General features: G+C 38.6%; 1 protein-coding gene across 1 annotated transcript in view; it reads left to right on the top strand.

The window, feature by feature from the left end:
• The window catches only part of foxk1 (forkhead box K1), a 58,868-nt gene extending 36,974 nt beyond the window's left edge, over positions 1-21,894 (top strand). The window contains exons 4-9 of the mRNA XM_069904738.1: positions 713-859; positions 3,413-3,606; positions 7,707-7,876; positions 8,172-8,441; positions 15,121-15,348; positions 15,508-21,894. Coding sequence (XP_069760839.1) covers positions 713-859; positions 3,413-3,606; positions 7,707-7,876; positions 8,172-8,441; positions 15,121-15,348; positions 15,508-15,719 — 1,221 coding nt within the window. The 3' untranslated portion in view covers positions 15,720-21,894. The remainder of the gene's footprint in view (positions 1-712; positions 860-3,412; positions 3,607-7,706; positions 7,877-8,171; positions 8,442-15,120; positions 15,349-15,507) is intronic.
• Positions 21,895-24,670: the final 2,776 nt, after the last annotated feature.

Consider the following 24,670-nt stretch of genomic DNA (forward strand, 5'->3'; position numbering starts at 1 on the left):
CTATTGCACCCTATCGGTGTCTGCTTGAACATTCAAATACCATGTGCATGAGGAATGGGATACATAGATGTTGAATGTGGAAAAGTCATTTACAAAAGGCTTGATGTGCTGTGTGACTTCGTGCTCAAAGCATGGGACAAAGTGGATGTAGAGACTGTAATAAAATAATTTAAGTGCAGTATCTCTTGTGCAATTGATAACATGAAAGATGAATTATTGTGGGACACTGACGACAAATCTCAGACTCGGATCCATATGTTGACCGTTTAAACAGTGAGAGTATGGATTTCCTTGCTGCCATCTTTGCAGCAGACATTGATAGTGATTTTTGAAGGGTTCTAAATGTGTTTTTGTTCAAATTTCATTCAATAAAATTTTCAATGTAAATTTGGTTGGGTTTTTTTGTTGTTTCAAGGGTCGACCTATATGTTAATTTGGTTTTCAAGGATTGACTTATACAGCAAATCAGCATACAGTGGTTGTTTTTTTTTTTTAATCCAAATTTAAGTTCTCAGAAGTATATCTGGCATATAAGTCATCCCCCATTTTTTGAGAGATTTTTTAGGGTTTCAAAACTCGACTTGTATGCCAAAATATACGGTATTTTAAATTTAAAGTAAAATGTTTTTGTTTCTGCCATACCAGAATCAGTTTTTAAAAAAGGTTTATGTGTGCATGTTCTCGTATTTATTTTTATTTGTTTTCTATCCAGGATGATTCAAAGCCCCCCTATTCCTATGCACAGCTGATTGTACAGGCCATATCTTCTGCTCAAGACAAGCAATTAACACTAAGTGGCATCTATGCACATATTACAAAGCATTATCCTTACTACAGGACAGCTGACAAAGGATGGCAGGTGGGTGTTCTCAGCAGGCCAGAAATATAGAGCCAGTTGGACAGTACGGTTAGCATAGCGATTAGTGCCAAGCCTTTACAGCGCCAGTGATTGGGACTGGGGTTCAAATCCCATGCTGTCTGTAAGGAGCTTGTACGATCTCCCTGTGTCTGCATGAGTTTCCACCGGGGGCTCCAGTTCCCCCCCCCCCCCCCCACCACTGTTCAAAACATACCGGGGGGTGTAATTTAATTGGTTGTTAATTGTGTGGCATGGACTCGTGGGCCGAAATGGCCTGTTACCATGCTGAATGTCTTTTTTTAATTGTTAATACTCTGGTTATCCTCTAAATTATGTTAAATGAAAGGTAGTTTAGGCATCATGATCACTTGTATTATAAGGAAGTTCCTGAAAACAGTTCGAGTCTTTGTTTCCACCAAAAAAAATGTTCAATGAATGATGCGTATTTGCTAAGTTTCATCCTGAACTTGCAAAATTCAAAACTCATTTTGAATGAAGACAGAATCTGGGACAAGAAAACTGTCATCCTAATTATGGTCAGTACTCCTCCTCAGCCAAAAAAAAAGTTTCCATTGTCAGGGATTTCAATTTGTGTTCTGGACCCTCTAAGAATTGTGCATAACAAAGTAAAACAAACCTAAAAGGGTTTCAAGTCACATTTCTGATTTAAGGCTTAAAATAGTTCATAGCAGTCATAGAGAAAAGTGGAAGATTTGTTCCTTTTGTCAAGTTTTAACTGAATTTTTAACAAACAGTTAAAAATCCTTTGGAATCTATTTACATTATTTTAAGGCATGTACAAAATGTGTCTTGTCTGCATTTTAGAATACAAAAGAGTTGGGGTACAGGGAGGTTTTTCTGGTTGGCAATTGGTGCTAAGTGGGTTGCCACAAGGGTCAGTGCTGGGCCCAGTACTGTTCATGATATTTAGAAACAATCTGGAAAGAAGGGATAGAGAGTAGTGTATCTCAGTTTACTGATGACACTAAATTGAGTGGAAAAGCAAATTGTACAGAGGATTCTGAGAGTCCACAGAGAGATATAGATGGGTTAAATGAGTGGGCAAGGGACTGGTAGAGGGAGGACACTTTTGCCAAGTGTGAGATTATCCATTTTGAAAGGAAAAATAGAAGATCAGAATGTTATTTGAATGGAAAGTTGCTGTGCAAAAGGACTTGGGAGTGATTGTGCATGTATTGCAAAAGGTTGGTTTTCAGGTACAGCAGGTTATCGGGAAGGTTAATGGAATGTTGGTCTTCATTGCTAAAGGGATTGAATTTAAGAGCAGGGAAGTTGTGCTGCAACTATACAAGGTACTGGTGTAGACCGCATCTGGAGTACTGCATGCAGTTCTGGTTCCTTCATTTGAGGAAAGTTAATTCTAGGTGTGAAGGGGTTAGCCTATGAGGAGAGATTGAGTCATCTGGGACTGTACTCACTGGAATTTAGAAGAATGAGAGGAGATCTTATAGAAACATAAAATTATGAAAGGCATTGATATGATAAAGGTAAGTAAGTTTTTTTCCATTGGTAGGGGAGATCAAAACTAGGGAACATAGTCTCATGATTCAGAATGGTAGATTTAGGATGGAGATGAGGAGGAACTGCTTTACCCACGGGGGGGGGTAAATCTGTGGAATTCGTTGCCATTGAAGCAGTGGAATAAACTCAGTAAATACGTTAAAGACAAAGTTCGATAGATATTACATAGTAAGGGAATTCAGTGATATGGAGAAAAGCCAGGTAAATGGAGACAAGCTTATCATCAGATCAGCTATGAATGGTGGAGCAGGCATCACAGGCCTTGTGGCCTACTCCTGCTCCTATTTCTGACAGAATTATTCAGCATATATAAAACTTTATTTCAATATAAAATGTTGGAATAAATTTTAAACTAATAAACAAAATTATGTGGACAAAGGAAATGAAAAATGGTTAAATTGCAATTAGCAGGTATTGAAAATCAAAGGTTTGTGCCTTCATTTTGTGATCAGGCAAGTATTCAGACATCTGCAAATATGTATGAAAATAGCAAGGCAGGATATGGGTTTGAAATAAATTATAGCAACCATTCAACAGATGAGATGAATGAAATGCTGTAGTCCATATGTACTTGCAAGCAGAAGCAAGATCTATACAATGTGTGCCTATTAAGCTTACAAAGTTAAAGGAAATGATAAATTCAACCAGGGATAATAAGTTCTAGGCAATTGTTCTTGATGTGTTCCCCAAACATGTGTGTTTTTGCTGCATGTTTAAGAATGAGATGAAAAGACCATTTCTGGAGATGTGCACTAAGTACAGAATACAGGATTCATTCGATACCACTTGCAAAGAGCTGTCACAGATGGGCTCATTTTTATATTCTTTGATGCTATTAAATGTTTTGACTGGGAGGTTATAGTTCCATGTAATTATCCATGCAGCTAAAATAATTTCTGGTAATTGCGCTGGATATGATCCTGAAATGTTGTGCTCTGCTAAGTTAACCAGTGTACACATTTAATTACAGTTAAATATTCAGTGTTCTTAATTTTTTTCTCTCCGGGACAGAATTCAATTCGCCACAACCTCTCTTTAAATCGTTATTTTATCAAAGTGCCACGGTCACAGGAAGAACCTGGAAAAGGCTCGTTCTGGAGAATTGACCCTTCATCAGAGACAAAATTAGTAGAGCAAGCATTCCGAAAACGGAGACAGCGAGGAGTGTCTTGTTTTAGAACGCCTTTCGGACCTATCTCCTCCAGGTTGGAATCTGTCCCATTCTGTAGTTCAAATGATATGGACACTTTTTTATTACAAAATGCTTGTAGAGAAGCTTACAGTTTGCTTTGGGTAATTCTATTTTTTAAAAAAAAATTATCTATACGTAGCTGGCTATTTTGAATACGCCTTTCAAATTTTGAATAATGTGCACTTTCCTCTGATGCGAGAAACTATGCGGTAACATGGAGAGGCAATAGATCTGTTTTTCCATGCCAATGTCTTTTTACAGTGCAAATTGTGGTAGAGCAAGATCAATCTGAGGAATGCTTTGGTATAAAGATGATCTTCACTGCACTGGAACTTTGTAGAAAATACTCAGTGGTCCAAGTCGCATAACCTGATTTGCTGCAGATGTAAATATTGAGTGCGTTATTTCTATTCCACAATTCTCAGCTGCTGAGGGACTGATGATCCCATAAAAGTTCTGGTATTTCAGATAATCCCAAATGCTTGTGTAAAAAGACAAAACATGGTGCTGACTCTTTTTGCCTTCTTTTTTCCTTGTGCTGTCCTCCGGCTGTGTGCAGAGCTGAGTAAGTGTTTTCCCTTGTTCCTCCTATAATTATACTGTATCAATTTACTCACTGAACAGCACTGTGATGGATGTGACTTCTTTATCCACCTCTTCGAAATTGTAAAAGAGCAAGCAGTATAGAAAAAATTGCGCCTTTACGTGTACACTCATTCGCAAGCTAGGTTATGGCTCATTTTGGCAGATGGCACTTGCATTAGTGGCCAGCAGTATTGTGTTTAAGTTGCAATCCAGGACTGGAACATGTGATTTGGGTTGAAATTTCAGTGTAGCACTGAGATTGCTGTTTATTGGATTTTGTGATATTCTTGTGATGGAGGTGAAATTGTGAAGCACCCTATCCTTTCTGCATAGCTGGCCTGTGTCTGTCAATATGACACCAAAACTCAAATCTAGATTCTTTTTGTTTTGCATTATTTTTAGGTTGGCTAACAGTATTAGGGTTATAGAAATAAGATACAGAAGATCTGCAGTCTAGTTGAGTTGTAGAAGATCCTTTTTCCTGTTTCTGTGTTCTCTATTTTCCTCCACTGCATCAATTTATTGAATGCATTATTTATTTTCTATAATGTTTTTAAAAACTAGCTAGCTGAGGAACAGGAATGATTTTATTATTTTTCGATAATTTAGTGGTTTTCAAACTGCCCCCTAAACTCGCATTCCACCTTAAGCAATCCCGATGCCATGAAGTGCTCTGTGATTAGTAAGGGATTGCTTAAGGTGGTATGTGAGGGGAAAGAAAAAGTTTGAAAACCACTGTTTTAATCATACTTAATTGAGTCATTATGTGCACAGTTTCATAACTCCAAAGGAAATGGACCAGTGACAATTTTTCAGTAACAATTGGGTCCAGAGGAGTGGTTCTCAACCTTCCTTTCCTTACTAATCACAGAGCACTTATGGCATCGGGATTACTTATGGTGGAATGAGTTTAGGGGAGCAGTTTGAAAACCACTGTTTTAGAAGAATCAATGTCCTTATCCTTTAAAGCTATTCCAGCATTTCTGGTTTTGAGTTTCAATGAGGTGAGAGAGAATTATGATTTCAGAGAGAGAGAGACACACACACCATTTTGCTTTTCCATTTTCCAATATTTGAACATAATTTTAGTATGTGGCAGTATTTATATTCTGGTATCCCAGTTACCGCTTCCTGCAAAGCATTAAATTGATATGATGCTCTTCATCTTGGAGTTGAAGGAAGCATAGGTACATATCTCTTGCTTTTTAAATTCACCCTCTTGGGCCATATGTTGCTGTGCCAAGTAGCTACCACAAATTTCTCCCACTCTGCCCCTCCCCTTTCCACCGTCCTGACCCCCTTCTTCCTCTGCCCTATTTATCTATCTACCCCCCCCCCCCCAACCAAACCCCTCCACCCCACCCCCATTAATTGCAATGGTTTGAACCAATGGAAATCCCAGGAATTAACTGGAAATTTACTGGGACGAGGTCGAAGGGAAAAGGAATACTGTCTGAATTCCAGCGTCAAATGATGTCATTGCACGCCGAGGATTAACTGCTTCTACCCCTACTCATATCCCCGTCGTTTGCTGACTCCTGCATGCTGATAAAACCAGTGGAAAAGGGCCAGCAGAAAGTCACCTGTTTACAATTGAAGATAGAACACTGATCCCTGAGGATGAGTTGTGTTCAGTGGAAAAGCAATTAGTGTCCCAGTTAAGGGGTCCCAGTGGAAATGATACAAAGGGCTTCCCATCCCGGGACACTGCACAGCCAATTAACTGGGATGCCAGTGGAAAAGGGGCTAATATCAAATGGTATGGTGCTTTTCTATCTTCTGTGTATAATGATTTTGAATCGGTGAGTTTAATTCACAACAAGGCTGATTAATTTTGTTTTATGTAAATTTGATTAGATCTGGTTTGTCAGTACATGTCATTTGAGCTGTTTCACCTTTAGATTCGGTTTGTAACTCTTTCTACCAATGCATTCCTCAGATATCAACTGCAAAAAAAAATTTTTTTTTTAAAAATTAACATTTTGGTATAGACCAGCAAGAGGGTAAACAAAATCTCATGCAGATTCTTATTCAATAAAAATATAGATTAGAAGATCAAACCTTGCCCTCCATGTGCCTACTTTGAGGCATTTCTAATTATCAAATAGCAATGAAAACCACGTGGTTAACGGATGAGTATTCATGTAAAATTTAAAATGTGTTCAAGCTGTTGTGGTCAATGTTGTGAACTGCAAAGGTGTACCATATATACGCCTGTAATACAGGTAGTCCCCAACTTATAACCTATGCGACTTTATGGCCATCTGTACATACGACCAAAAAACAATTATTATAAATATAAAAATTATGCTTTTGGGATGAAAGTAGGGGCCTATCTATGTAAAATAGTGCCTTTGCCAGGAATGACCAACCTCTCACGAGAGGTGGCCTTGGCGGCCTTCATGTTTTATTTGATGAACGATAAAACGTGAGGATTACCTGTAGTCAGTACCATGTAAAAGTTGACCACCCCTCCTATTTTTGGCCACAGCTGCCCGGCCTTCTGAGCTTCTGATGCCCTGACTGTGGACTCTCACCTAGGCCCCTGCTGCCCGCCCAACTGAGCTCCCAATGCCACCGACCACAGATTCTTGACTCTTCCCCGGGCACCTGCCCATCTGAGCTCCTGACACCTTGAATGTAGACTTCCTCCCATCCAAGCTTGCCACACCCCAAGCACAGACTCTCAACTGCGCCTGGCCGCCTGCCCATCTGAGCTCCCAATGCTTCAACCGCGGACTTGCCACCTGGTCTCGGCTGCCTGCCCATCTGAGCTCCTAAGGCCTTGACCCTGGACTTGCCACCTGCCCTCCGATCTAAGCACCTGACAGCTCAAACGACATAGGTACTTGCGGTCAAAAGTAGTATACTTAGAATAGCCAACCCCTTAAATTTACTCTAAAAATTGGTCCTCAAAACTCAACTATTACACGCGTATATACGTTATTTTAAAGATGATTTTTCCTAATGCAGTTAACTGGTCGTTATTCTTGGTGTTGCCGAGGCATTTTACCAAACGATCACTACCATAAAGTAAAATTGAACAATTTTGCAACATTTGGTATTTTTTAATCAGTTCCGTTGGAGGTGTTCAAAACTGTATCAATTTAGTAGAAAGTAAAGTATTTTGATTTCTCTTGGGGATATTATTTGAACATTTCAAATCTCATTGTTCCATGGATACTCACTTTGATTTAGGATGTATTGATGCTAATATCCTGTATGTATCTCTAGCTTCATAGCTTTGTCTTTTGTAAACAAATGTCAATATCTCTACGGACTTCTAATATTTGCAGAAAGTTCACATAAATTCAATGCAGAAAGTAACTTTGTACAGTGTTTTTAAAAAAGAAACTTGCACAATTATCAAAGCTCAAAGAATTCCTTCCCATCACAAATCGACAAAAAGATAAATGGAGAATCAATTCTAATTTGGTTACACACCCATCTAGTTACCATTTCTTATGGAAAATTGTGTAAGTTTTATGAAGTGATACTTTTATCAAGAAACTTATTTTAATGTTTCAGGAGTGCCCCTGCATCTCCTAGCCATCCAGGTCTTCTCTCTCCCCACTCAAGTGGGTTGCAGACACCTGAATGTTTGTCTCGTGAAGGATCCCCTGTCTCACATGACCATGATTTCACCACTTCCAAGCTGGCAGCAGTGCCAGAGGTTCGTTACTCTCAAAGTGCACCAGGTAACTTATAACAGAGAATGCTATATATACTCCAGCCTTGGGACCTGGCACATTAAACTATTTACCTCTTATTTTACATAGTTGTATGAAGAAGTATGGGATTTCACACACTGAGATTTTGACTTGATTGTGATCCAAATTAAGTTTAAATGCTGTATGCACTCGATTTATATTTTACATGGATCAGTTTTGCATTGTAGAACAATGGGGGCTTTTTTGGAGATTATAAAGAAGGGTAATTGTTCTCTATTGTATGAAAATATGGTTGAATTTGATGGCTTCATTTTTTTTCTAGGTTCCCCAGTTAGTGGTCAGCCCGTTATAATGGCAGTTCCTCCTCAACCACCTGGTGTTGTTGCAAAATCTGTGGCGTATATGCCTGCCTCCCTAATAACTTCCCAACAGTCTTCTGGACATGCCATTCATGTACTTCAGCAAGCTCCCACTGTAACCATGGTGAGAGTGGTAACAACATCAGCTAACTCCTCAAATGGGTACATCCTAACTAATCAGAGCCATATTGGAAGCGGCCAGATTATAAAAGATGGTTCCAGTGACCAGAAAGGTAATAATTTATTGTCCTATACAATTGTAGTTTATTAAAAAAAGAATTTTAATGTGTTTTTAATTTTTAAAAATTGCCTTTACAATGTTTTTTTAATAAAAATATTTTTTACATTTTTGTTCTACCATTTCAAAAATCTCTAACCTTTAATTTATCATAAAAATATTTATAAAATTTGTCACATTACACTATGCCAGTGGTGACGGTACACTATCTCAATTTTGCACTTCCCAACTCCTCTGTCTGTATTGGAAGAAATAATCCCATAAAGTCAGGTGAAATTCATGATATATCTAGAGAATGCACACCATAACTGAGAGGCCCACAGTCTGGTTTTAAATTAAATTTAAATTTACAAATATAGCACAGTAACAGACCCTTCCGACCCACGAGCTGGTGTCGCCCAAATCCCCAATTAACCTACAATCCCCGAATGTTTAGAAGGGTGGGAGGAAACCGGAGCACCTGGAGTAAACCCATGCCACTGGGAGAATGTACAAACTCCTGACGGATAGCACCAGATTTGAACCCTGGCACAGTCACAGCGTTGCACTAATCGTGACACCCAAATGTTCTAAATGCATTCTCTGACGTTATTATTACAGTGAGACTCTCTCTGACTCATGTCAACTGGAGACTGAGGTGTTAACTTTGGATGGCAGATGCCTCTGCTACTCGGGTCTCTTTTAACCTGGTTGGCCTGTTCAGTTATCTGCTTGAGAGCGACAAACTTCAGCAAAAATAAGGTCTTGGATTTGAATAAAGGTCATTACACTGATTTTCAGAGAGAGTTCACCAAAGTAGATTGGGGAAATTAGATGAAAAGTTGTGCAAATGGATGAGCAGCAGCAAGATTTAAATAAACATTTCTGCATTCAGAATTAACTTCTTAAAAAGTGATCAATCTATAGTTAAAGTTAAGGATAGTGTTAGTATCCAAGGTGTCCCACCAGTCTTCTTGCTAATGGCTAGAATTTGGATTTGTAATGTACTAATTCAAAATGTACAACTTGGAAATAAAGTAAACACTGAGGTGAACACTGATTAGATCAATGGCATTAATGAGAAAGGATATTGACAGGCTGGTAAAATGGTCAAATATGTGGTGCAATTAAATGCAGCTATTGATTACATTTTGGAGGGAAAATGAAGTATATAATGAGTTCAATTTTAAAGGAGTGGAATAACAGAAATGACACAAATTTCAAAATAGGGCAAGACATTAAGAAAATATTCTTCAAGCAAATAGAATGGCCCTGGTTTTTACATGCAACAATGAAGAGGTGATCTTAAACATACAAAAAATGGTTTGGTTGCAACTGGAGTTGCACTTATGGTAATTTCTTTCAGTAAGCCATAAATAAGATGCAAAGGATTAGAACCATAGAACATAATAGCATAGAAACTGGCCCCTTCAGTCCTTCTAGTCTGTGCCAAATCATTTTTCTGCTTAGTCCCACTGACCTGCAGCCAGTCCATAGCCCTCCATACCTCTCCCTTCCATGGACCTGTCCACATTCCTCTTAAATGTTAAAATTGAGCCCACATTCACTACTTCAACTGGCATCTCGTTCCACACACCACTCTGTGTGTGAAGAAGTTCCCTCTCATATTCCCTTTTCCCCCTTAACCCATGTCCTCTTGTTTGTATCTCATCTACCCTCAGTGGAAAAAGCCTACCTACATTTACTCTTCTCTATCCCCTTCATAATTTTAAATACCTCTATCAAATCTCCTCATTCCTAATCTGTTTAACCTTTCCCTGTCACTCAGTTCCTGAAGTCCAGGCAACATCCTAGTAAATCTTCTCTGTACTCTTTCTATCTTATTGATAACTTTTCTGTAGTTAGGTGACCAAAACTACACACAATGCTCCAAATTTGGCCTCATCAATGTCTTGTACAACTTTTACCATAACATCGCAACTTTTATACTTTGATTTATGAAGGCCAAAAGCTCTCTTTACAACCCTCTCCACCTGTGATGGCACTTCCAGGGAATTCATAGATCTCTCTGTTCTATCACACTCCGTGCTCTATCAATTACAGTGCATGTCCTTTCTTGGTTTATCCTTGGAACACCTCACACTTATCTGCATTAAATTCTATCTGCAATCTTTCAGCCCATTTTTCCTGCTGGTCCATATCCCTTTGAAAACCTTCTTCGCTGCTCAGAACACCTCCAATCTCAGTGTCATCTGCTGATCTAATTTACCACATTATCATCCAGATCATTGATTATAGATGACAAACACCAATGCTCCCTGACGCACACCACGAGTCACAGGCCTCCAGTCTGAGAAGCAATCTTCCACCACCATTCTCTGGCTTCTTTTGTCCAGCCATTGTCGAATCCAGTTCACTACTTCACCATGAATACCGAGAGTCTTAAACTTCCTGACTAACCTCTCATGTGGGACCTTGTCAAAGGCCTTTCAGAAGTCTGTGTAGACAACATCCACAGCCTTTCCTTTGTCAACTTTCCTAATTACCCTGAAAAACTCTACGATTGGTTAAACATGACTTGCCATGCACAAACCCATTTTGACTATCAATAATCAGTCCCTGGCTATCCAAATTTTGTAATTATATCGGATTTCTTGAAACACCTTCCAACAATTTATCTACTACAGGTCGAGTACCCCTTATCTGAAGATCCAAAAACTGAATTTTTTTAGCGCCGATATGACTTCACAAGTTACCCAAAAAAAAGCGCCATGTGGGGCTCTGACGCCTTGTTGTCCCAGTTTGGTAACAACCGATCTGTGGTACAAAAAAAAATCTTTGCTTTTGACCAGGAAGATGCCAAACGGAGCTGGGTCCAAGACTTGTTCATTGGCTGCAGCCGGAGTCGGTGACAGTGACTCCATTCTCAGCATCAGGTGTGGCGCCGTCCACATCGAAGTCGCCACCTCGGGCTCCTGGCAGGAACGGGGCAGGGGGGGGGGGGGTCGTCTTTTGTAAATTTTTTTTGGAAAGTACTAAAATAATTTCACGTGAATTTTACACTTGTTGCGTCATGTTGGCGCTCAAAAAGCTTGGCGTTTGTTGTTGCTGCTTAACCCCTGATGCAGGTAATTATTGCTGACGCTACTGTGCTGCTTAGATTCTTTATTCCGAAATCTGGGGGGGGGGGCGGAATTAAAAAACTTCTGGACCCAAGCAGCTACTTGACCTGTTCTGACATCAGGCTCACTGACCTATAATTTCCTGGGTTACTTTTGGAGCCTTTTTAAAGCAGCAGAATAATGTGAGAACCATCCTCCAATCCTCTGGACTCACACCCCAGCTAACGACACTTTAAATATTTCTGCCAGAGCCCCTGCAATTTCTACTCTAGCCTCCCTCAAGAACCAAGTGAGTATCTTGTCAGACCCTGGGGATTTATCTGCCCTTCATTTGCTTTAAGACGGAAAGAACCTCCTCCTCTTTAATCGGTATAGGTTTCATGACCTCTCTGCTTATTTTCCTTACTTCCTACGACTCTGTGCCAGTTTCCTGAGTGAATACTGATGGAAAAAACACCTTTTAAGCTATCCCTCATCTCCTTTAGCTCCATACAAAGCTGACCATTCTGTGATCTTCAAGGGACCAATTTTGTCCCTTACTATCTTTTCACTCTTCATATACCTGGAGAAACCCTTAGGATTTTCCTTCACATTGTTTGCCAAAGCAACCTCATGCCTTCTTTTAGCCTCCTGATTTCTTCCTTGAGGCTTTTCTTGCATTTTATATACTCCTCAAGTACCTCATTTTCTCCGTTGCCTATACCTGCTATAACACCTCTCTCTTCGACTGAACCAGATTCCCAATATCCCTCAAACCAAAGTTCCCTATATCTGCAAACTTTGCCTTTAATCCGAACAGGAGCATACAAATTCTATACTCTCAAAATTTTATCTTCAAAGGTCTTCCACTTACCTTGCACATCCTAACCCAAAAACATTTTATCCCAATCCATGCATTCTAGATCCTTTCTCATTTCCTCAAAATTGGCCTTTCTCCAGTTTAGAATCTCAATCTGAGGACCAGACCTAGCCTTCTCCATAATTAACTTGAAGCTAATGGCATTATGATCACTGGACCCAAAATGTTCCTTACACAAGAAATGGTCAAGAGATTATTGTAATGTTTCCACATTTATGAAGAATTTAGAGAAAGCAAATAATTAGATACTCAGGTTAAGAACCTGAGGATGTAAATTAAAAACATTTACTTTTTTAAAAAAAAAAAGAGTAACCCAAGGAAATATTTTGCATGCAATGACTGTTGTAGTCTTGAGATCACTGCCTTCACAGATGGTGGAAACAGATTTGAACTGTTGCTTTCAAAGGGAGATTAGATAGATAATTGAGGGAGAACATTTATATGGTTATGTGTAAAATTGTGGAATAGATTTATCCAGGATACCTTTGAAGGAAGCTGGGGTGAACTCCAATGGGGTCTTTTCAGGCTTTAACAGTCCCATGATTCTTGGATTTTTGTTGGTCAGCTCTTTAAGATACCTGACATGAGATATCAGAATTCTTTCCAGCTTCTAGACCTACTCTTCCTTCAACTTTCCAGGCTTTTGAAACTTAGCAGGCCAAACAATGTCCTTTATATAGCAAAGGTAAAAATACATAACTATTGTTTCGGGCTTGAGCCCTTCATCAAGGTATGGAAAAATGTTGGCAGGCATCCGAGCAAAAGAATAAGGAGTGGAGGTGTGGTGGCAAAGGCAGAAACATAGAAAATAGATGTAGGAATGGGCCATTTGGCCCTTCAAGCCTACACTACCATTCATTTTGATCAAGGCTGATCATCTACTCAGTACCTGCCTTCTCCCCATACTCCCTATACTCCCAAATCCCCTTAGCCACAAGGGCCAAATCCAACTCCCCTCTTAAATATAGATAAGGAACCAGCTTTAACTGCTTCCTGTGGCAAAGAATTCCACAGATTCACTACTCTGAGATTTTTTTTCTCATCCCTGACCTAAAAGACTTTCCCCTTATCCTTAAACTGTGACCCCAGTTCTGGTCTTCCCCAACAACCAGAAAAACCTTCCTGCATCTAGCCTGTCCAGTCCCTTAAGAATTTTATATGTTTCTATAAGATTTCCCCCTCAGCTTTCTAAATTCCAGCAAGTATAAGCCTAGTCAATCCAGTCATATGCAAGTCCTGCCATCAAGCTAGTGAACCTTCTTTGCACTCCCTCTATGGTAAGGATGCCTTTCCTCAGATAAGACCAAAATTGTACACAATACTCCAGGGCCCTGTACAACTGCAGTAGGACTTCTCTGCTCCTGTACTCAAATCCTCTTGCTATGAATGCCAACATACCATTTGCTTTCCTCACTGTCTGCTGTACCTGCACACCCACTTTCAATGTCTGGGAGGGATGGGGCAGCAGCAATCAAGGGAGGGAGGGAGGGATGGCTTGGTGAAGAGAGGAGGGCTGGAAAGGGGGGAGGGTGGAGGGAGAAGAGGAGAGCATGAGATCACTTCTCTGAGCACCTTTGCTCCGACTGCAACAGTCCACGATCTTATGTACTATCCCACAAATTGGAGGAGCAACACCTGATTTTCTGTCTGAGCACTCTTCAACCAGGTGGCATTAACATCGACTTTCTCCTCTTCTCCTTCCCTCCCTTCCTTCCCTTTTCCAGTTCTCCCTCCCTTCCTCTTCCCTTAACCTAAAAATCCTTCCTCCCTTTGATTGCTGCTGTCCCCTCCCTCCTTTCTCCAGCCTTTGCAAGCTCTCCTCCTCCCCCTACTCTTGCTTGGATGCCTTCTGACATTTTTCCTTTCCTTGATGAAGGGCTCAAGCCTGAATTGTCACTTATGTATAAATTCCAACACTGTTTCTCAGTCCTAATTACTCAGTCTGTGATTACTGGCACTATTTGCATTTGATCTCATTACTCACTGATATTCAATATTCAGACCATTATCACTAAAGCAAGTTTTCCCCTAATATTTAGGTTCATCAAAATTGTCATTGAAAAACATGTTACTTGAGGAACTCAGCGGGTTAGGTGGAGGGAAATGGAATAGCAACATTGCAGGTTGAAGCCCTTCATTAAGACACCATGTCCACTTGATACTAAAACATTCTCCTTGATAATAAAAATGTATAATTTTACGTCAGGTTGATATATCAGACTAGTATTGGTTAGATTGATCCCCTCTTATGGAGTTAATATGGTCAGTTGCCTCAATTACAAAACTGGTGGATGACCATTAGGGACACATCTTCAGTTGTATTCCCTGGTATCAATGGGTGTTTCAGCTTTTTAAGACACCCTCTGCCAAGGCAGGGCCGATCAGACCTGGGTGTGTGTCCCATATCTGTTTCTCCTAGTGGTCATTTGGACCCCAGATAGGATCCCTTCTTTTCAGCCAGAGACTGCTCATTTCAACTGAGTCGGAGAGGGATTTAATTGCCTTTCTGGGGGCCTGTCCTGTGATTCCTACATCCCTCAAAAGCTTGGTCATGGATTTGGCAACAAATCCTCTCCAATAGACTTCTACCGAGCACACCCTCACTTTCCAGCTTCATTCTTCTGTGGCAAGATTAGTATAATCTAGTGTTTTCCGATCTTGTGCCTCATCCATGGTACCCACCCAAGAAAGCAGGATATACGTTGGGGGCTTTGGATGAAAATAATTTTTTTCTATTTGAATTATGTCTGCAGGTGTGCTTGACGATAAATCCCTTATGACTTTTACTAATGTACCTACTGGCAGTCGAGTGATTCAGACAGTTAGCAGTCAGATGTCCCAACATGTACCTGGACAAATGGTCACCATCTTGCAACAAGCACCACCAACTTCCATGGGACAGCACCAACTTCCAGTAAAGACTATAACTCAGAATGGCAAACATGCTGTTCCTGTGACAAGCCTTCAAGGAAATACTTATAGTAAGTTGTTTTAGTAACTTGAATTGGATGTTTATATGCATGGAATATATTTTACCTTGATTAGCACCTGACCAAGTCTTAAAGCTTTTATTTTTTAACAAAAAGAAATAAGTATACATGATTTTTTTTTTTAATTAGTAATTTTTTTCATTTCCTCAGCCATTACTAATCCACTACAGATCCTGGCTGCCCAGGCTACATCTTCCTCGCCTGTAGTTGTGAGCAAGCATCTTGTCACAGAACTGCAACATTCGTCTTCATCTGTAAGTGAGCCTGAGACCAAGCGACCAAAGCTGGAAGAGTCCGTTGGATCAGGATCCGGTCTTGCTGTGATCACATCAACTCCACAGATGCAGGGTACTAGTGAATAAAACGAACCGCATTCAAGGAAACAGGTTACATCGGCAAGGATGATCTTGAGTGTTTCACAGGGGAAAAAAAAACAGAATTCAAAGGTGCCAAACTGATGGGAGAGAGGGAAATGTAATCAGCCTGCCCTGAACTGACCTTCACCTTTTAAATGAGGAAACAAGATAGTTGATTGTAGGATTAAGGTTGGCTGAGATGGAGAATGGAGCCATTTCCATAGTTCTGGCTTTGTTGCTATGTTACAAGCCTTAATTTAAAAGAAAATGTTCTGCAGGAGAGATGGGAGGGCATATGACTTGAGTTCCTCAATACAGCAGTGAGATATTGCCAAGTTCATAACTTGGTGGTACAGGACTCTGTGCGTGTGCAGACTTAATAACTACAAACCTTTATGAGTACTGCTGAATTATCATAACCTGTGCACATGGACTATCCAAAAAAAATTAAATTGTTTAAAGTCTAACATTTCTGCCCCAGGTTATCATGGAAACATTTTGTACACTCACCTGGTGCCATAAAGTTCAGCTGGTTTGTTATGCTTGCATTGCACTTTGCAAAACTGTATCCTCACAATGTGGTTCACTTGGTGAAGACCACATCCATTCTAACCAAGAAACATGGTTGTTTGGAGGGCTTGGAATGCAGTGGTTCTGTAAGACTGAAATTTATTTTTAAATGGGATAACTCCTACTACTGTTAAAGCCGACTCTTTTGCGACAGGTTGTAGATGATCCTGGTTCCCTGCACTTCGTGTCATTAACACAAGATTACTATCTCGTCTTGGTGTTGTCTAACCACATTGTTTCCCCACAAGTAAATTAATTTTCTTAAATGGTTTCTTGCCCTAAACTGAAAAAAAATTTATTTGTAAATCACTGTCAAATTTAGCAATGGTATAAGATTATTTCAAACTACAGGGAGACCCACTGATAACTAGCAAAGCAAAATCTTGATTATTTTATCGTGGTGAATTATAAAATCAGTGCTGTAATTGGGATCAGTGAGAATAAGCCTATTATTTATGAATTTTTTTATCAACATTTCATCTTGTGAAAATGACAACATATCAACATATAGAGTGATTAGGTATTTTTAAAAAAAACTTGTAGCAAATGCAAGCAAGCTATTTATATTGTTTTATTATTTCTGGATTTAATCCCCATATCGAATCTAATGAACCACCTCTAATTGATTCAGATTTTTTTTAATGGAATTGGCCTCTCAAGATTTACCACTGTATGTTTTTTAAAAAATATATATTTTTTAAAACTTACTAAAACTTGAAATGGATTTAATTTGGACCTAACTGATAGCAATATACTCTGCTTTTTGATAAATTGCAGATGACGCGTTACTTGCACCATGTGAAAAACATGAAGAGTATGGCCTCACTCGTGCAAGCTCATCAATTGACCTGAATTAGTGAACTCTGTTTTCCCACAAAATTTATTTTTTATTCTTTTTATAAAGGTTGTATTTTTTTTTTTACTTTTTTTTTTAAAAACCTACTTTGCACATCACAGCCAGTATGTGTTTTGTGCTGCTTCTTGACCAGATCTGGCCAAATTTGTAGGCCTAGAAAAGAAACTTGAAGAGAAAGAAACTTGTGAGGTAAAGGCTTAAATATTATCACCTTTTACAAACTAGGGTAACATGAGAATGGTAAAGATTCAGAGCCTACCATCCCACTAGGAAACTGTGTCAGCAAAGAACTGAAGCTGAATTTTATATAAATTATTTTATAAAAAAGGATAAACTAGACTTTCTTCAACAAATTTTGAGATATGATCTAAAACCGTTAACTTGATTTTATCGTGTATGTTTCTTCTTAGCCAGTCATGATGGGATCAAGGGTGACTTGCTTCTGCTGTGGATTTGAGTTTTGAGGTGGCTAATGAGTCTAAGGTGTGAGCCATAGATTCTTCACCGAGAAAGCTGAATGTGCTTGTAGGATGGGCAGTTTGTCTTCGTCTTCTGATCCTTTGCAGAGCTTTTGTAAGCATCCTTTGCATCGACTTAGGGTTCCCTATTACCATTCTACGTGCTTCTCCATTTTGAGTGACCTTGAGCTAGGGATGACTTGAAATCAGAAGGGATGTTGCATTTCTTCAAAGAGGCTTTTTCCCGTCCATGTGATGAATTTCTTCCCAATTACTCAATTAGTAAGCAGTATGAGAAAATGTCAACCAAGTTGAAGGCATGATTAACTCTCAGGCCAGAAGCATGTGCGATTTTTAAAAAGTAAACTGGTTCAGGCAACCAGTGACATTGTAGGGCCTTTAATGGCGATGCAGTATTTTAACAAAGCATTATGATGAATGCAGTGGAAATCTGTTCTGCAAAGTGTAATACCTCATTTCAGAAATATCCTTTAGGAAGGAAGAGCCTTTTAAGTGTTTTACAGGTGTACATAAGAGGTTTGCCTTGCCTATTAAAATATGATGCCTGTTTTAATAGTTTTCCATTGTACATGTAATCTGATGAATTTAAACTAAACGCAAGGCCTTTTTCCAAAGATTTTTCCTCTAAATCTGAAAACTATTCATCCCACAAAAGAACAATTAGAGATGTACAAAAAGTAAAGTTTGTATTCTTCCAAATCTTTTTTTTTTGGTCAGTCGAGCATTCTTTGCTTTTATTACCTCACAAGACAGGTTATTATAAGGATTTGTTATTCCCTTGAGATGTAATTCTACACACCCCTCTCCCAACCCCAATATCTCCTTTAAATTCTGAATTTTCCACTTTGATGCTCTGGTTCTGACTTGGTTTAAGTAACAATATAAATGTATTTCAGAGCGTGGAACCGAAATGATTTGATTAGATGATGGTCATATTGAAAATTCAATATTCATTGTAATCTTTATATAACAGGATTCCTCAAATTTCAGAATATAAAATCAAAATTGTTAAATGGGGTCATTGTTGGCCTGTTTTTATTTATAAAGAAAACATTTATAGCACTGCAGATTACATTTTAAGCATTGATATGGATAAATAAAATGATCATTTCGGATGAACTAATTTGCAACGGAATTTCATACAGAATCATGGAAGTAAATGTTGTGTCTGCTTAAAAAGGCACAAATTAAGTTTCTAATTCGTTCATTCGCAAGAACTCCCTGGAATTATAAAAGACCTCTGATCTTCAGTTTGTAACCCTGTCTTTGCCAGTTATCACTCCCCTGTCTTGCAGTTCTACATTTCATTCATCAAGCATGTTTTTTTGACTCAGTCATATTTTGACATCAATTCAGTAAGTGTTTACATTCCAAATAAATTTGGCTATTGCTGTGATAAACAATGGAATAAAAAGCGGCCAAGAAAGTTGGGTTCACAACTTTTGTGGTCAGGACAAAGACTGACTGATTTTTTTTTATAAATGGAATTGTTTTCTTTAGTATTCTTCAACAGAATACACTTATTTTTCAAAGCCCGACTCACGGTTATAAAATAAACCAATTGCATACTTCTATTTAGACAATGGTCTGAGCACACAAACACTATTATTGTGGTTCAATATAACTCTTGTTAGTCGGTTTGCCACATTTAATGGTCCAGTTCAACCATATCCACATTTTTTTTAAATATTTAAACTTGAGCACATGCAGCTGAACTAGGATTTATTTGGGGATATCTTAACTTTACATCATAAAGTTGTCTAATAATCCCACTGGAAAGATGAACCCAAATGTTTATGAATTATGAATGTATCTCAAAGGTGGAGAGTAGGGGAGGCAAGAGAATGAGATTTCCAAAATCTTGATTGTTTTGAGAATGATTTTTAAGCTGTATTCCATTTTATAATAATTTTGAAATCTAGGTTGGCACTTTGATTGATTGTGAACATTTGAACAGAATCGTCTGAAAATAAAACACAAGTCTTTAGTATTCTGTGTAGCAGTTAATTTAATGCAGGAAAAGGCAAATACATATTTTTGGATGAACCGGCAAAGGTCCGTGTAATGCTTCTCTTTTTGAAGGGGCAGTGTCCGATTGCAATTAGTCATCAATTGGTCCCCTAAAAGAATTAATTGAATCCAGAGAGAGATTTTGAAGTATTTAATTCAGAATGATTAAAAACATTTTCTATCTTTAAATTCTTGAAGCTGTGTGACAGTTGCTATTCTTTTGGGGAAAATCATTTGTCTTTGCGCAACAACCTTTGGACAATGGCAGATCCCAGCCACACATCTGTGGTTCCTGGATAATCTTGCAGGGTAGAGTTCTTGTGTTAATATGTTCTTGCTCTTTGGCTCTCGGTCACTGTATATATTCCTGGCAAATGGTGGAGGTGATGAGATGACAAGAGGAAGGAATAGTTGGAGCATATGTTTTAATTCATTGTTATTGAATGTTAGATATCAATACACTAAGATTATTAATTCCTCTTTATTGCTGCACCAAACCTTCTTAGCCCCAGGCTGTAGTAGAGGGTCAGTGGATATCTTGAAGATTTGGGCTTTTTGACCCTGTAAGCTTTGATTGAGCAAGCTCCAGAAATTATCAGCAGGTGTGTCCTCTCTGTCCTCTGGATTTTTTAAGGTCATCATGTCAACATAACTTTGAAATTTCATATTTTTTAAAATAAATGTAAAATTCTAATTAATATTAACTGATCCTCCATACACTTTTTAAATGAAGATTGAAAACAACTGAATTTGTTAGGACATTGTGTTACAAGAGCAAATAGTGAGACTCGATGCGCGAGAGAGATGTTAAAATGTGTCTTTTGATAATGGTTCTCCCTACATAAGAAATTGACAGTAGAGAAACATTTGTGAAGAGTATTACAGACCAGAGAAATGTGTGGTTTATTCTAGGGCAAAAATGTAAACTTTAAATAATCCATTTGCTCCTGGTCTTTTGTGCTTTTTCTCATCAAGTATTGACACTTTTTTTTGCGGTTTTCATCGTGATTGATGGTAACTTTTTCTAGTATCTGACAAGATAACATGACCCGATCCATCAGGCTTTTATTCATTCGAGGGTCCACTAGTCATATATTGCCAGCAAGTACCAGAGGCAGAAGGCCTGCTTGTACTTTATGGTGAACAGTTTCTTTACCACAATATGAAAAATCTCAGGAATATCTTAAAACGCATGTTTGAAAAAACCAAATGGATTAATGAGCTTGAGTAAATTATTGAAATTTGCCTTTCTGGAAAAAAAGTTTGCATAAATGTTCTTAAATTTCAATGAATTTGATGGTGAAAAGGATACAGTAAAACTCGATGTGGCCTAGCCCATTTTCTGGACAAGCCCATTGCTTGTCATTCCTAATAATATCCAAATGTGTTTACTTCACTTTAAAAAAAAAACATGTTCCACCACAGTATAATTTTGTGAGTTTAGAAGGAGTAGAAAGGTTCTATCTAGCACCAGTTCAATCACAAATGTAAACCAAGTTCTTGGCCTCTGTTTTTCTGATCCTAGTCACTTGGACAGATCCTACTCTCTGGCCTCTCACCACACTTGCATTTTTGACCCTTGTCTGATGTTGTGAACTCATAAGTGACCCAGATGTTCAACTGTCAGTATTTCTGGATACTTGGATGGGAGATTATAGGAGTTTTTAATCACTGATCTTCTGCAGTCAGAGAGGAATGGTTCTCTTTTTTTTCTAGTCAGCTTGTCATCTGGGTACCATGCTAAAACTGATCCATAGGGATACTCATTTTAGAGGAGAAATTTGGATACGAGGATGTACGAACTTTTGGGTGTCGGACTATTTCCACAGGAGTTATTCTTTGAATTTTGTAGAAAAGTAACTATTCTTAATTAGTTTGGAAATAAAAACAAATGGAAAATCAAAACAACTGAGTTAATAGCTCCAAAAAGCACTTTTCTTTGGTCAACCTCTTCAAATCTGGTCATCGTAATTTCTTATTGTAGTAATGTCCTCTGAAATTTTTGATGTAAAAAAAAATATATATATCCTGTATATCAATAGAAATGTGTAATATTTTCCCTCTAACTGGTGGAGTGGGGATTCTCTGAAATTTTGGACACCAAGAGATAATGTCCAGCAGAGGCAGAATATTTGAATTCTTGTTTGAAAGGGATTTAAATGGGAATTTTATCAAGCCTTTTGATGGAATAAGCAATGCTGTACTTTTCAGTTTATTATGAATATAAAACACAAATTGAAAATAAAGTCAGACCATTTGAAGATTTTCTACATGTTTGGGGTTTTATTTTAAAACAATGTTAGATTTTAAATTTGATAGGAAATTGGCAACAATCAGAAATTTATTTCCAAAATTGTGCAAATTCTTTGATAGCCTTAATATAATTTTGGGCTCATTGTTCTCTGAAGTAAATACTTTGCTAAAATGTTACCTCTGTCTTGAGGCAGCCTACACCAAATTGGTTAAAAGTTACCTGCTGGATGCTGAATGGTCACTTTACCATAGTTTCATTAAAGATGTTGTGACTTGGACCATTTAGAATTATAGATTAAAGGCAAGTATTGATGAATATTTTTACATGGTTTTCTAAATTAAATCCAAAATTGAAGTATTTTCATTTCACTTTTGAAAGAATTTTTTTTTCACTTTTGTAGTTCATCGGCATCCAAAATAGAAAAACTGCCAAATACTCATTGTTTTCCATGAAGGTCACAATTGTTATTCTCGTATCTGTAATGAATATTTTCCACAAATATTAAAAGCAGAAATTTAAAAAAAAACTTTAAAGATAAAAGTGCCATCTTTCCATTGAGCTTATTTAGTGGTTCAAGTGTGCTGTTTTCACACGGCACTGAAGCCATTGAAAAGCATGTTTCACAAGCATTGCTCCAAAATCATCTTGCATAACCAGCTCCAGTTTGAATAAGGCAATGGTAGAAAACTCGATTTGAAAATTCTGCTTGTTGCATTTAATGCACATTTCTGATAACAGATTAACTAAAATAATACAAACAAGTTGTGGACAATTCAGAGCACACAGAGTTCTTTACGTGCACACGTAAGAGAAGTGCAAATAGAGTGGCGGGCTGAGAAAGTCACTCGAGTCGAAGTTTGCAAATGATTTGACTGGTTACATTACCTGCTGGGTTAAAGATCAGCCACTAGATTGAGAGTTCAGGTGAAGTTTATTGTCATTATCTTTACAATTGTAATAGAATGTCAAGAAATGTATTACACACTGACATTCAGGTCACATTAATTTTGACTGCTGCATTGAAGATCCTTTATAAATTATCAATGACATTGTCGAAGCAGTTAATGTTAGGCACCAATGACGAAGAATGTGATCCCAAATATGGATATACAATGCAAAAATATTTTCTTTGACATAGAACAGGATATTTCTCTACTTATCACAACTCCGCACCCCCCCCATTTTGTATTTTATTAAAGTTTAATAATATCTATTGTCCCGCATCGGACTTGTCAGCCACCAACGAGCCTGCAGCTGACGTGGACTTTTTACCCCCTCCATAAATCTTCGTCCGCGAAGCCAAGCCAAAGAAAGAAAGGAATAATATCGTGAATGGAATGTATTCTTTGTTTTATTTTCCTAAATTCTAAACTTTGATATTACTAGTGGAATTCAATTTAAAAACATCTGGAAGACTAAAACCGAGACCTAATTATTTTCTTCACATGATTTGTATATTTTAGTATAAGGACACTGTGTCCTAATACGTGCAAACATTTTATGATGCAAAATGTAATCAGTTGTTTGGGTTGTAAAGGACATCAGGGCAGCATCACGTGTGTGCATTACTACTTCATCTTGTATGAATTGCTCTGCAGAAATAAATGACCCCATGAACAATAACACTAATATCTCTCCATATCACCCCTGGTCTTCCTTATCTGCAGAGAAGATGTCAGATGTATTGTCAGAGTTTTTTTCTGCAGGCAGCTGAATGAACTGCTCTTGTAGTTGTGCATCTCGACAATCAACTGCTTTCCTGGCCCTCTAAGAGATTATTGAACAAATTCAATAGATTGAGATTAGTGACTTCTTCAACTCCTGCTTGGTCATTGTCATGTAATACTACATTTAGAAAGTAACATAGATGAAATCCTTGAACTTTTGTCTACCGTAAGGCAGACAGAGAGTCACCATTTTGTTCAGCGCTCCTCACAGAAACCCACAGCACCTGGTGTTCCCAGGCAGTCTCTCCTCCAAGTACTGACCAGTCCTGAGCCTGCTTAGTTTCTGCGATCAGACCACCTAGGAATACCAGGGGCTGCAGAGCCTGGAAATACAACATTGCTGAAGTTTTGTTTTCCTGATTATACTCTTGTGATAGTTTACACTGCCTAAGACTCGCCATTTTCCATCATCCTACAATCCACGCTGCTGAAGATCCAGCTGCGCTGGATGGGTCACGTCTCCAGAATGGAGGACCATCGCCTTCCCAAGATCGTGTTCTATGGTGAGCTCTCCACTGGCCACCGTGACAGAGGTGCACCAAAGAAAAGGTACAAGGACTGCCTAAAGAAATCTCTTGGTGCCTGCCACATTGACCACCGCCAGTGGGCTGATAACGCCTCAAACCGTGCATCTTGGTGCCTCACAGTTTGGCGGGCAGCAACCTCCTTTGAAGAAGACCGCAGAGCCCACCTCACTGACAAAAGACAAAGGAGGAAAAACCCAACACCCAACCCCAACCCACCCATTTTCCCCTGCAACCGTGTCCGCCTGTCCCGCATCGGACTTGTCAGCCACAAACGAGCCTGCAGCTGACGTGGACTTTTTTACCCCCTCCATAAATCTTCGTCCGCGAAGCCAAGCAAAAGACAATAGCACTGCTCATGTGATTCAAACACTGCAGAGAATTGTTAACTTTTCCCCGAGAATTTTGTAATTCGATGAAAGCCAGTGATCAAAATCATTCAGAATGGAATAAAACAAAATGAAACCTGAAAATGTACAATAATTGAGATAAGATTAAGAAAGAGTGTTTTTGTTCTAACATTTTACAAACACAATG

The sequence above is a fragment of the Narcine bancroftii genome, chromosome 12 (assembly GCF_036971445.1).
Source record: "Narcine bancroftii isolate sNarBan1 chromosome 12, sNarBan1.hap1, whole genome shotgun sequence".
Lineage (NCBI taxonomy): Eukaryota > Metazoa > Chordata > Chondrichthyes > Torpediniformes > Narcinidae > Narcine > Narcine bancroftii.